The sequence below is a fragment of the Cyprinus carpio genome, chromosome A5 (genome assembly GCF_018340385.1).
Source record: "Cyprinus carpio isolate SPL01 chromosome A5, ASM1834038v1, whole genome shotgun sequence".
NCBI classification, from domain to species: Eukaryota; Metazoa; Chordata; class Actinopteri; order Cypriniformes; family Cyprinidae; genus Cyprinus; species Cyprinus carpio.
In genome coordinates, this window is record NC_056576.1 from 8,655,413 (window position 1) to 8,669,638 (window position 14,226).

Sequence of the window (14,226 nt, forward strand, 5' to 3'; positions counted from 1 at the left end):
ACAGAACAGCAGGATGTCCTGTACAGGAAAGAAGAATCTGATAAAGTACTATGTTCTGATTTGACGAGATCTAAAAGCCATTAAAAATTGGATAGTTCCAGTACTCGATTCTGATTGGTTGAGCCACATTCAAAGTAGTGCTGTCAAACGATTAATCACGATTAATCGCATCCAAAATAAAAGTTTTTGTGTTTACTGTGTATATTTATCATGTATATATTAGTTCCAGTACTCGATTCTTGTATTAATTTAAGAAAAATATGTTGTTTATATATTAAATATATTTATATATAATATAAAATGTAAGAATATAAATATACTCATGTATACACATGTAAATATTTCCAAATATGTACTGTATGTGTGTGTATTTATATATACATAATAAATATACACAGTACACACATATATATTATGTAAACAAAAACTTTTATTTTGGATGTGATTAATCGCGATTAATCATTTGACAGCACTTATTCAAAGCTGTTGTAAATTATTCTACAAACAAACATCTTTTTGTTTCTAAATATGTGTGTTGCTCAGCAACCACTTTGTTGCAACCACAACCATTTCTGAGGAACTAAATTGTTCGGCAGAAGAATAATGTTTTTATTAATATCTTTACATTTTATTTGCTTTGTTTCATTTTGTGAAACTTGCTATATACATGGAATAACTGTTTTATTAAAGCAATAAGCCCCGTGAAGAACAGCTATGGGGGTTTTAGGCCTCTAACAGCACCCCTTAGCTGTTATAAATTCACTGTAAACCACAGCTTCTTTAGGCTTAATGCTTTAGTCAAGTATGTCCAGGTCTGTTTTTTCTTTACAATGAATATAAACTGGACGGCCTCCTTTGGGACTGTCATGCTCAAACCACAAAAGCACAATAAAAGTTGTTCATATGACACATACACTATATTTGACAGTTTTGTGTGTTAAAAAGTGATAATTGTTCTTTTGAATGATTCACTATATATATGATGGTATATGTGGAATACTCACGGGACGTGAATACTCACGGATATATTTTTGGTGATGATGGTCTTAGTTAGGATTGGCTTCTTTCAGATTATGACTTGAGCTGGCTGATTCTTAAAGGGCCACTCGCGCGCATGGAGCTCATACCAGATAGTGCCAATCTGAGTGAGGATGGGCTTCATTCCACTTCCCACTGTTGCAAGTCTGAAAGATACGACACACATGAGTGTTGGTGTGCATGCATGTATTGGTTTCTCTATACTTGTGAGGGACAAATGTCTAAAAACTTTGTCATTAATATAATAAAACCTCATTTATTGAAATTTTTTATATAACATAAAATATAAATACATGAAGTTCTTTTTAAAAAGGAAAATGTATAACATAAAATATAAATACATGAAGTTCTTTGAGTGTTATAGAATATTCACTCACTACATGAGGGCAAAATGTCTGAAAATATTAGAATACAAAAGGTAAAAATAGCAGTAAAAAACATAGTCAAAACTTTTACTATTAAAATGTAACTTAAATGTTTGTAAAGTGGCCAAATAAGAAGTTCTTTACTAAAATTACTTTAATATCAGTTACGATTGATCTTTAGAATAACTATATCTAATATATTATATTATATCAATATTATACTATATAATGATGAATAAATCAATAAATCGTAATAATAATTTGCATAATTTAAGAACAACAGGAGTTCTTTTCCAAGTATTTGTGTACAAGTTTATGAGTCTTATAACGTTTTGAAAATGTACCTAAAATAGTGCAAGCTCTTTCTCTGAATAAAAAAGTTTGTAAATGGGTCACCTTTATTTAAATCACAAATTTTATAAATATATCTTAATTATAATTTGTTTAATTTAAGAAGAATGTGTGTGCACAAGGACATGTGAAGAGTGCCAGGGGCCTCCCTGAGGGGCCACAAAACAGAGCGTTTAAAAGGTTTTAAGGAATTTTGTTGTACTACGTCACTTTGCATTCCGATTTAGTTAGAAGTCATTCAAGATAATTAATAAACGACTTTGAGGTGCTGTTGACTGCTGAAAAACACAGTATTATGCTCTAAAGAACATGCTCATGTTAAAGTTTACTAAACCACACTTAAGAGCTAATTAACAATCATTGAATGGAGAGCGCCGCTGAAAAGCCCAATCATCTGAGCTCTGCAATTTAAAACCAAAAGTAAAATGTGCAGCTTGCTGAGATCAGTGAGAAAAACAAAATCAATGTAATTGAGATGGCTTTTGCAGTACTGAGAGGGAGAATTCACTTTGAGAATAGCATTTGCACCCGATGATACACTCTTAGGGCCTTAGGCTATGTCCACATTAATTTGGATGCATTTGAAAATGCATCTTTTTTTCTGTTTTGGCCCTTTGTGCACAATGAGAACCTTTTCTCTGTAACTATTTACAAAGTTGTCAAGTTTATGATTCCTAGTGTTTTCAAATCTGTTTAGATTTTAAAAGTCATGTGGTGTATTCCAGCCTTTAGTTCTTTTTGTAGAAACATGTCTTTTTTAATACAAATACATTTACCGCCCATAGAAAGCAAAAGTCAATAGTGCCGAACAATGCATACTATAATTTGCCAAATTTACCTTGAAAGGATGCCTGTTTGTAATGAAAAGAATAACAACGACTTGTGGGTGGTTAGTGAATAAGGCCATTTAGTGAATTTGGTCCGATTTTTAGCATAACATATTGTAACGTTCACACCGTATATACATAAAAAGTCCATAAAACAGAACATGAGAGCATTACGTGCATAAAATATCCCACAACTGCGAACTCTCTGAACACGGCACTCGCAGAGAACAACGGAAATGAAAAAAGGAGGCAGAAGGGACAATAGGGAGATCTGCTTTGGGGTCACTTCTAGGTAATGTCCCTTTAGTGTGACCAGCTGAACAGCTTGCGTGGGTGCTGTATCTGGCTCCCATAGAGTGACAGTGTGACAAAGCCTCCATATGGAGAGCACAGCTGAGGACGCAATTGTGTTAGGACCCAACAGAGCAGCATTCCTTCATTTCGTCAACCATCCATACATTCTTTTATTTATTTGGTTTATTTGGTCAATGCATTTGGTAGGGTCTGGGTCAGGTAGAAATAAGTACAGATGGAGGTTCAGTTCTGCATGCTGCCTCATGTGAATACAATCTTATTAGTGGAGGCTGAGCACTGAGCGAATCAATTTTGTGATAATGCTCATCACAAACGGGCCATAGCCTATCTAGATGTTTGTATTATTGTGATTTCATGATTATTTTTACTTTCATACCTTTTGATACTATAGCTGTATTTTCATATGGCCAGTGTACCAGTTAAACTGATTGATTTAGATGTTTAAACTAGTGCTATAAAATGATTAATCGGGATTAATCACATCCAAAATAAAAGTTTTGTTTACATAATATATGTGTGTATAATGTGTATATTTATTATGTATATAGAAATACAAACACATGCATGTATGTATTTAAGAAAACTATGTTGTTTATCGGTTCAATATATTTATGTATAATATAAAATGTAAGAATATAAATATATACATGTAAATATTTTCAAAATATTTACTGTATGTGTGTGTATTTATTTATGCATAATAAATATATACAGTGCACATAAATATATTATGTAAACAAAAACTTTTATTTTGGATGCGATTAATCGAGAGTAATTGTTTGACAGCACTAAAATCTGTTAATGTAATTGCATTAGATAATATGTGACCCTGGACCACAAAACCAGTCTTAAGTCGCTGGGGTATATTTGTAGCAATAGCCAAAAAAACATTGTATGGGTCAAAATTATTGATTTTTCTTTTATGCCAAAAATCATTAGGATATTAAGTTCCATGAAGATATTTAGTAAATTTCCTACTGTAAATATATTAAAACTTAACTTTTGATTAGTAATATGCATTGCTAAGAACTTCATTTGGACAATTTTAAAAGCGATTTTCTCAATATTTTGATTTTGTTTGCACCCTCAGATTCCAGATATTCAAATAGTTGTATCTCGGCCAAATGTTGTCCAATCCTAACAAACCACACATCAATGGAAAGCTTATTTATTATAAATCTCAATTTCGAAAAATTGACCCTTATGACTGGTTTTGTGGTCACATACCTGTATATCAAACCAATTTGCATCTGTAAGCAGTTAGACTGTTTGTCCTCATTTTGGATAGTGCAATACCATTTTACACCGTTTAACTAAGGCTGCATTTATTTGATCAAAAATACAGTAAAAATTGTAGTATTGTAACATATTATTACACTTTAAAATAACTGCTTTCTGCTTTAATGTAATTTATTCATCTGATGGCAAAGCTGAATTTTCAGCAGCCACTGCTCCAGTCTTTAGTGTCACATGATCCTTCAGAAATCATTCTAATATGCTGATTTGCCGCATGGAAAAAAAGGAAGTGTATATATTCTATTATTTAAACCCAAACAAACTTATTTTGTTAAAGGTTTGCTCAAAAAAATTATCTTTCTTTCAAAAAAAAATTTATTAATCTAATCCTATGTTGCAATATGCAGTATGTTTTAAATACTATACCTAATGAAATGTTATTATATTTTAGGTTTCCAAAAATGATTAAAATCCCCAAATGCTGATGCTATAAGGGCACATGAACTGTGGAGAGAAAAAGTCAGGCTTATTTCTGTAAATAAAATGGATTCTGCTCGTCCCCCGAGTGACAAAGGCAGAGAAGCAGTGAGGGGTGAAAACACGGGTGCTGAGAGGGGGGCAGAGAGGGACCCACCCAAAGGCAAAGACGTCAGACTGTTTGGAGAAAGGAAGCTGGTTTTCTGCGGTCTCGGGGGAGAGCTGACGGATGAGCTCAGGAGCGAGATGACATAGCCAGCCGCTTGGGATCCGCAGCTTATCCTTTCTCCTACTTGATGGGGGGGGGGAGAAAAAAGAAGAAGATGATGTTTTTTAAATCATCATTAATAAAAAAAAAATAATTTTTTTTGAGTTAGATTCATTTGTACCACACAAAAGGTCAGAAAAACAAACTAAAAGATCATTCCAGTGACAATTCTGTCCTAGAAATACAATAGAGGGCAAGCAACTATTAGTCTCCCATAGTCAGAATATCAACATAAAGTCTAATCCACCAATGAGATCTCTTTTGAACTTGTTGGTTCCCCTTGAAAGCAATGAGATCAAATGAAGAGCAAATGGAGACTTTTGCTATGATCTCAGTTTTTCAAAATGTTCTCCTCAGACAAATAATATAGAAATCTCACATTCTGTAGTTTTCAAACGTAAAACATTTTTTTTCTAAATCTGTTTATTTTTACTTTTAAATACAAAGATATACTTGTGATACTTGTGGCTATATGTTCCACAGAAACTCTATAACATGTTTTAAAGACTGAATGGCAAGAAATTCAAACTAGCGTCTTTTTTTTTCTTAGCAGTACACAGTGTAGCAGAGTTTGGGAACTTGTAAACAGAACTTTGCTTCCCACCAGACCGATTAAAAACCTGTGAACCCTCTACAATGATAAAGTAGTTGCCTCCTTCTCAAGTGTCAGATGTGGATTTAAAAGTGGTCTATCACTGACAGAGATAGAGCTGTTTTAGCTTGACTGAGTCCCTGATCCAAGTAAAAACTAATTCACTCACCCATGACACTGTAGTATATATATATATATAATATATATATATATGTATATATATATATATATATATATATATATATATATATAAAACAAGGGTCGAAAATTAATGGGCTCAGGAGGAAAAAAAAAATGCCATCAAAATGAACAGAAATATCCCCCAAAACACAAAACGTGGGGACAAAATTTATTTCTTTATGTTTTGCTTAATTTATTTAACATCCTATTATTAATTCATAATAATATTAATAATTAATAACTAATATATAATTATTATAATTGTATGAATTTATAATTAATTTACACCATTTAAATTTTATAAATAATATATATTTACAAATATTTTATAAACAACAACCTATATAATTATGCACAGTCAGACTTCATTTTAATAAATGAGATCAAGCTTAATAAATAATTTTAATAAATGAGATCAGAAGCAAATATTGCCCCTCATTAATTTTTTTTAAATAAAAATAAATAAATAATAGTAATAATTATTAATATTATTATTATTATTATTATTATTATAAACACTGCTCCAGACAGAAAGAAAGAAAGAAAGAAAGAAAGAAAGAAAGAAAGAAAGAAAGAAAGAAAGAAAGAAAGAAAGAAAGAAAGAAAGAAACATGCATTAAAACCACTATTGTCTGAAATCTGGGCGGCCCATCTGACTGCCCAGAGTAAATTTCCAATGACTTCATCTCTCAAAAAGACTCAAACCCACACAAACCCTCATAAACAAACCTTGACATTTGCTGATGCTTCAGTACGAGCCTGTTCACAGCCTCACTAGCCTCTCGTCCCTGCTAGATGTTGCCTAACATGGATGCGGTATTTCAAACAGCACCAAATCCCAGAATAATCAGCTCTTATTTCAATACCCGGTCAGGTCCTGAGTCATAATACATAACTAATGTGAAATCGTGTTATTGAGAGCCAGACTTGTGCCTTACAGATAAACAATTCATAATTATACTAGAGCCTGCACATCCCTGATGGCCTGAGAAAAATGTGCCGCTCTCAAATACTATCCCTTCCTCCTAATAACTCCTGATAATAATTCACATGGCTGTGGAGGTGTAGAAGTGGGCTGATCAGAACGGCAACGGTGAGCCGATCCAAGAGACTTGATCAACAATGGCTGCAATGTAAACCTGTCGCTGTGGAGACGTCGTCTTTTCCCTGATAATTACTGCCAACATATGTAAACACACTTGTGCGAAATCAGCCTCATAATCAGATGAACCGATGAGTACGAGTGTTTGTAATATCGCTCCATCGGGGGTGTTGATTTACTGCTTGCAATGCCAATGAAAATATTTTCAAAGAGGCGCGACACGCAAACACGAATGGGACGAGTGCCAAAATAACATCAACATCATCACGGTCATCAGCGGTGGCAAACGCTTCATGTTGCCCCAGATAATTTACTCTTATTTTCAGCACTTTCAAAGCCAAAGCCTTCATTAAACATCTTATTACACAAATAAACATAAACAAATGGCCGTTGATTGACAAATGCAAGAACTGAATACTGTTAAGACGATGCTTAAACTCACTAAACTTGTCAAGAACATGCTGTTTGATAAAGTATTGAGGCTAAAGGCTAATGATATCAATTGCCATTATGTGTCCAACATTATAAAGAGCAATATATAAAATGCATTACCATTCTGATATATCAACTTGCAGAGGACCCTGTATAATTAACCCTCTTCCTAATGTAATAAAGCACATTTCTGGCTTTATACTGTCTAGCTTTAAAAAAATCCATATGACTTGTGCATTAATTGCAAGCTCTTCTTTCTATTTAGCCAGGAAAATCTGGTTGGCAAAAGCAACAATATTCATCTATTCATATTTTTCCAGTGCATTGAAATTAGATTGCTAGGGATACTTTCCCCAATAAAAGTAACTGAAGTCCTGTCAAATGCTGGTGTGATGATAACATCTGCTGCTACTTCAACTCACTGAAGCAGAAATTTATCAGGAACCATGAGAACACTGAAGGTGAAACTGGATTTAGCTCTGTGGCCAACACTCTAATAATTACAGGCTTTGGTTTTTAATAAGCACTTCTGAAAGTCATGAAGTATAGTGTGATGGGTTGTACATTTGTTGCTCTTCTATGGAGACACCGAGCTCACTCGCACTCTCTATTTCACCAAGTAAACACCATCCTACCTACACTCAAAAAATGTGCACAACTTGTACTTTTAAGGGTACCTACAGCTTGTCACTAGGGCAGTACACTTAAAGGTACATACCTGTACCATAATTTACGTTACATTTATGCAAACGCTTTTATCCAAAGTGACTTACAGTGCATTCAGGCTAACACTTTTTACCTAACATGTGCTCCCTGGGAATCAATCCCACAACCTTTTGCGCTGCTAACACAATGCTCTACCACTGAGCCACAGGAACACTAATTACCCTTAAAAGGTGCATAGTAGTACCCTAAGGTACATACTGTATTACAACTCTAAGGTAATAACATGTATCTTTTACAGCTACTACTCCAGCAAGTGTTTTTTTTTTCACATTTTCTTTTTTTCCAGACAAGTGTAGACAGCATTTTACAACATCACAGGCACACTCCTGAACTGAACGCATTTTCAAAACACCATGCTGCCTTCCCAACTTTGGCCAATATCTAAGGCAACATCACGTGTCTTTTTGAGAAGGCAATCCCAGAATATAATGGCAAGCCCAAAAATGTATCCAAAATGAAAATTAATACAAGAAATGTTGATTAATTCAATGACAAAAAAAGTATTGATACAAATAACGTAGTTAATTATATGATTAAATGTTTTGATATGTTTATTTTGGTTCATTTTTTCATAAAAACCTACCCAATATTAGAGCAGTGGTTCCCAATCCTGCACTGCACGTTTTTGGTGTCTCTCTTATCTGACACACATTTGAGGTCTTGGAGTCTTCACTAATGAGGTGTTGAGTTGAATCAGGTGTGTTTGAATAGGGAGACATCTAAAATGTGCAGTATTGGGGGTTCTCCGGGACCAGGATTGGGAACCACTGGACTAGAGTATTGCATCACTGGCTAATCAACTATAACAATAGTTTAGGAGACGTTCTTTAAAAATCATTTCAATGGCTGGCAATGAAAAATAGGCATTTTCTACATTATGAAAGAACATTGTTTCTTGATATTACAGTAAAGTTGAGTAAATTGTGTGCTTGTGTGAATTTGGACCTACCTGCCTGCTTGTAGAACACCAGATATTGTGAACAGGCCAAAGTCGGTGATGACCACTTTCCCATTGTCATAAAATACATTCTTGGATTTCATATCTTTGTGAAGGATCCCTTTGGCATGTAGGTAGCCCATGCCCTGAAAAAAATGGTGTTAATGTAATTAGGGATACATGTTTTTAGTCTAATACTAATTTTATGTCTAGAATGTATTTTCTAGTTCTGAGTACAGTTATAAAATTGTAAATGTTATTGTTGCATTTACTAATATGTTTGAATTTCTTCTTTTTTAAACATTAAACCATAGATCTTTTATTTTGGTGCATGTTCCCAAACGGACATTATAAGCATCCCAAACTCAGAGCAGATGGAGAGATGAGTTTGTGTGGTGTGGCAGCGAACTGAGCTGCTCTGAAACACTAAAAACACTGAATGATGAGCTGCTCACTTAAAAAAGAACACAGTGCTGTGCTTCACTCTGAAACACGCTCTGCATGTATTTATTTAATTCAATTGCAGCTTTTGTAATTTAATAATAATCATGTGATTTCTGTTTTATTCCATTTAATTGTGCAGCCCTAAATGTAATCATATGCTGTATATGTGAAGGTACAGGCAGATATGAAGGCTTCCCAACACTGACATGTTTCCCAAAATGACTGCTATACACGTGAATCAATTTTAGCTGACATTTAGCGAATTCATCACATTGACTTCACATTAATTACTCTTACCTTCACCATCTCTTGTGCAATTTGTCTAGTCTTGTTCACGTCGAGAACTACTTTTGCATCTCGAATCACGGAGTAGAGGGTCCTGCCCTTACACAAACTACAACAGAAGAACAAAAAACACATTTTTAACCATCAACAGCAACCATAACATCAAAATATGTCCAGCTATTCTTCAGCTATTTGTGCAGATTGTGAGTTTGCAGAAATAAAGAATATCATTACAGGTTTACGTAGATTCAGTGTATAAAACAACTCACTCAAATATGAATCAAATATACATTTCATTATTTTTACAATTCATTGGCAAAAATACTTGAATAGCTAAAGCTAAAGGCAATTCGAATTAAATGAAATAATATCACAAGAATGATTATTGATGTCCATGAGAGTACTAAATGATATTGGTAATAATTAAGTTTGCAATTATGAATGCATTTAACAGTATATTAAAAAAATTATGATTGCAATTTAGCTTGTTAATGAAGGATAGCAATAAAGCCTGTCATATGATGCACATCTATCCTAGCATCTACCCTCGTGCAACCTGTGTTTGTTCACAGATCACCCCTCATTTGAACCTACAACCTACATTTTCATATAACATATGTTAGGACAAGAATGATACAGTACATGTTCATACTTCAGCATGCTGTTCTGAATTTACATCCAAGCTAATTTGAGCACTGTCACTTGGAGGACTAATGATGCTGAGTGAGCCATGAACTTCACCTCTGGAGTAATGATGATGAGTGAGCCATTAAATTTACCTCTGCATGTGTGATGATACTGTGCCACCTGACAAAAACGTCAGCATTTTTCCCCCGGGCTGCCCTCTTCCTCCATTTATACATATTCATAATGCCATCGGGGTACGAGGCCCATTTTTAGCATCACTCTTGCCTTTTGGCCTTCTTCAGTGTGGAATACTTCAAATGCGTGATGCCCAAATGCAAATGCTGAACTCTGTATATATGCCGTCAGTACAGAAATGTTGCGTACATCACGTTTCAACTGTTAACACTAATAATGTCAAGACAGACTATTCCAAATAATGACAGGCTATGACATTCTGCTGCAATTATGTTGTACACACTACATTTGTGAGCAAAGATCTGCACTGTTATTCCACACTGCAGGGGTGATACCAAAATCAATCAATGCATAATCACTCACGACAATGCAAAGACACACAATCAATATTTATTTCAATATTTATTCATTTCCCATATTTATTTTTAAGAAAGAGGGTAATTTCTAACAATTACATCTCAATTTGTTTGATTGGGCCTGCTGATTAAGGACTACGAATAAAACCATGACTATGACTTTTGTCTGTGTTAATAGAAATACACAAAATTATGCACTATAATTAGTGAGGAGTAGACATTAATATATGGTTTTCTTTGCCAAATGAAAACTATTTGCACAAATTTAACAATTTTTTACCATTTTTACTGGAAATGAACTTAAAAAATACTGAAAAAGTCAAAGCTATGTTTAAATATTGGCTAATATATTATTATTCATCACATAAATATATAATATTGTATTTTGTGTGTGTTATATTATTAATATTAAAATGTACAGATAGATAGATAGATAGATAGATAGATAGATAGATAGATAGATAGATAGATAGATAGATAGATAGATCGATATCAATATAGATAGATAGATAGATAGATAGATAGATAGATAGATAGATAGATAGATAATTCAACAATGATGCATCATTAAATTTGTTATTAAAATTGTTTTAAATTAGGCTGAAAGCAGTCACTTATGCAAACCATGAGGTCATGCTGATTAGAGAAGATCAGGAAAAGTGAGTCAACTTTAAGATACAGTCATGAAGCCAGAGCTGTGGAGTTTACACATGCAGCGGAAACACTGAGCTGTGGTCACTTACCAAACTCTATTCAAGCTTACCTGGTGATGATGGCCAGATGAGGGGGTCTCATACACGCTCCCATGAACAGGACCACGTTCTCATGCCGCGTGTTCCTGTACGCCATCACCTCTCTTTTAAATGCTTTCAGCTGTTCTTCATTGTCTCTTTCAATATCAATTAGCCGTATGGCCACTTCTCCATGCCAGCGTCCATGATAGACCTGTCCAAACCGGCCTTTCCCGATCAGCTCTCCGATCTCCAGCTGCTCCATGGGAATGTCCCACTCCTGCAGGAAGATGCTGGTCTGGCTGGCCTTACGTGGGAAGTTCCGTGCAGACAGTAGGGAGAGATTCATCTCCTCAAACTCATCTGCTGAGCCCTCGGCCTCATCGTTGCCTTCCTCGTTCTGATAGATAGATAGGTAAAATGATAAATATAACAGTAGATATAACAGTAGAAAAACAGACAGACAGACAGACAGACAGATGGATGATGGATGGATGGATAGAGTAACAGATAGATAGAGAGACAGACAGACGACAGATAGACAGATAGACAGATAGATAGATAGATAGATAGATAGATAGATAGATAGATAGATAGATAGATAGACAGACAGACAGACAGATAGATAGATAGATAGACAGACAGACAGACATTTGCTATAGAAGTAGGATGACTCACATCAGATGTTGGTTCAACCTCAATTTGTAGCAAGGGGCTCACTTTGGTACTGTGTGAAGAGAGACAGAAAGTGTGTTTGCTCAGAGAGGGTCATTTACTTCAGTGAAGAGTGGAAAAAAAAAAAAAGTGAAAGTGACGTATTGACATTCAGCCAAGTATGGTGACCCATACTCAGAATGTCGTGCTCTGCATTTAACCCATCCGAAGTGCACACACACAGAGCAGTGAACACACACACACACAATGTGAACACACACCCGGATAGGCAGTGGGGCAGCCATTTTAAGCTGCGGCGCCCATGGAGGCAGTTGGGGGTTCGATGCCTTGCTCAAGGGCACCTAAGTCATAGGGTATGAAGGTGGAGAGAGAACTGTACATGCACTCCCCCCACCCACAATTCCTGCCGGCCCGAGACTCGAACTCACAACCCTTCGATTGGGAGTCCGACTCTCTAACCATTAGGCCATGACTTCAGCAGAACAAACCTATCTTTCATTTTCAAAGACCTATAATCTAATTAAAATCCATTGTTTACTTTATGCCATCTGAAAGGAACACATTAAAAAATCTGCTTGTTCATCTTCATACAGTATTTTTAGCTTGTACAAAAGCTGTTCGACAAGCTCTGCTTAGTGAGTTGGCTACATTTAACATCCTAAATATAATATAACCTCACATATTGCTAAGCTGTCTATACTCTAATCAACAAAAACATAAAAAGTTAAGATATACATTATGAAAAATTTTTAATTAAGACAAATCTATTTTCTATTAACACTTTTAGTATAAAATAAAACAAAATTCAACCTGGATGACACTCAGTTACTGTACATGTCTGTGGTAAGAAATGTGTTTGTTAATATGTTCTGACCCTAGTTTGGGTTGAAAAATCGGGAGGACAGTGCCGGAAGATCTATGAGTCAGTTTATGCATTCATGCCTGTTAACAATTTTACTCTACAGCTGTCAAACTACTAATTTCAGCTGCATTATGATACTCTATAATGAAATACATACTGCTGTCTAAGAAATACAGAAACTGAAATCCAGTTTTTAGAGGTAATTTTTTTTCTTTGTAGTTAATGCATCGTGATTCAGTTTATTAAATATAGCATTATTCTTTATGGGTCTTCAAGTTTTTTAAAACATCCATGGATATGAATGACATCATCACTGTACCGTAAACTCAAGCCCCACTCTCTGTTTGGCTAAAGTTTATGTGTATGTGTATGTGTATGTATATGTATGTATGTGTGTGTGTGTGTGTGTGTGTGTGTGTGTGTGTGTGTGTGTGTGTGTGTGTGTGTGTGTGTGTGTGTGTGTGTGTGTGTGTGTGTGTGTGACTTGTCTTCAGTCACATCAGCTTTTGCACCACAAATATTTTTGCTCTAATAATTCTGTAATCTAAAATGCTCATATCTGCCATGAATAGACACAAGCCATGGCGAAACTGTCTGACATGTCTGTGGCCTTTCACTGGGCATCGCTCTAAATACGTACACAAACACACATAGTACAGGACAGAACATGACATTTCAGATACATTTGTATATTAATAAACAATGTTAAATGGTCTTGGCATCTCATTATACAGTAAGTGACACAAAAGAGATAATTGCACATTTTACAGTATTTGACATCCATCTTAAGGAGAAAGAGAGCATCATAACTACATTTTATGCTATTAACTTTGCATTGAAAAAATTTACTGTATTAACTAAAGTTAAAAAGATTAACAATACTGTAAAAAATGTATTGCTTATTGTTAGATAAATGTGTTGCCTTTTTTTGTTGTGTTATGGAGACTTATTGTTAAAGTTTTATTTAGATGATTTTTCACTTTTGATTTAAATGCATTTGCTGTTTATGACCTAAGACTGATTTGGAATGCTATACACAGACAGACTGATGTCATCATTAAATGCATTCTAAAATGTCAAATCAACATACACTCACATACACATATAAACACACACACACTTACCCAGGCTCAGACAGAACAGGGTGTAGAATGACTTGAGGGGCCCTGGTGGGAACCTCAGGGGCCACATCTACAAAGAGAAAG

General features: G+C 34.8%; 1 protein-coding gene across 1 annotated transcript in view; it reads right to left on the reverse strand.

Moving 5' to 3' along the window:
* Positions 1-1,060: 1,060 nt before the first annotated feature.
* LOC109090269 (kinase suppressor of Ras 2-like) overlaps positions 1,061-14,226 on the reverse strand; it is a 72,665-nt gene continuing 59,499 nt past the window's right edge. The window contains exons 13-19 of the mRNA XM_042752948.1: positions 14,146-14,212; positions 12,163-12,211; positions 11,517-11,884; positions 9,588-9,684; positions 8,859-8,992; positions 4,767-4,901; positions 1,061-1,136 (exon numbers count right to left, since the gene is read on the reverse strand). Coding sequence (XP_042608882.1) covers positions 1,067-1,136; positions 4,767-4,901; positions 8,859-8,992; positions 9,588-9,684; positions 11,517-11,884; positions 12,163-12,211; positions 14,146-14,212 — 920 coding nt within the window. The 3' untranslated portion in view covers positions 1,061-1,066. The remainder of the gene's footprint in view (positions 1,137-4,766; positions 4,902-8,858; positions 8,993-9,587; positions 9,685-11,516; positions 11,885-12,162; positions 12,212-14,145; positions 14,213-14,226) is intronic.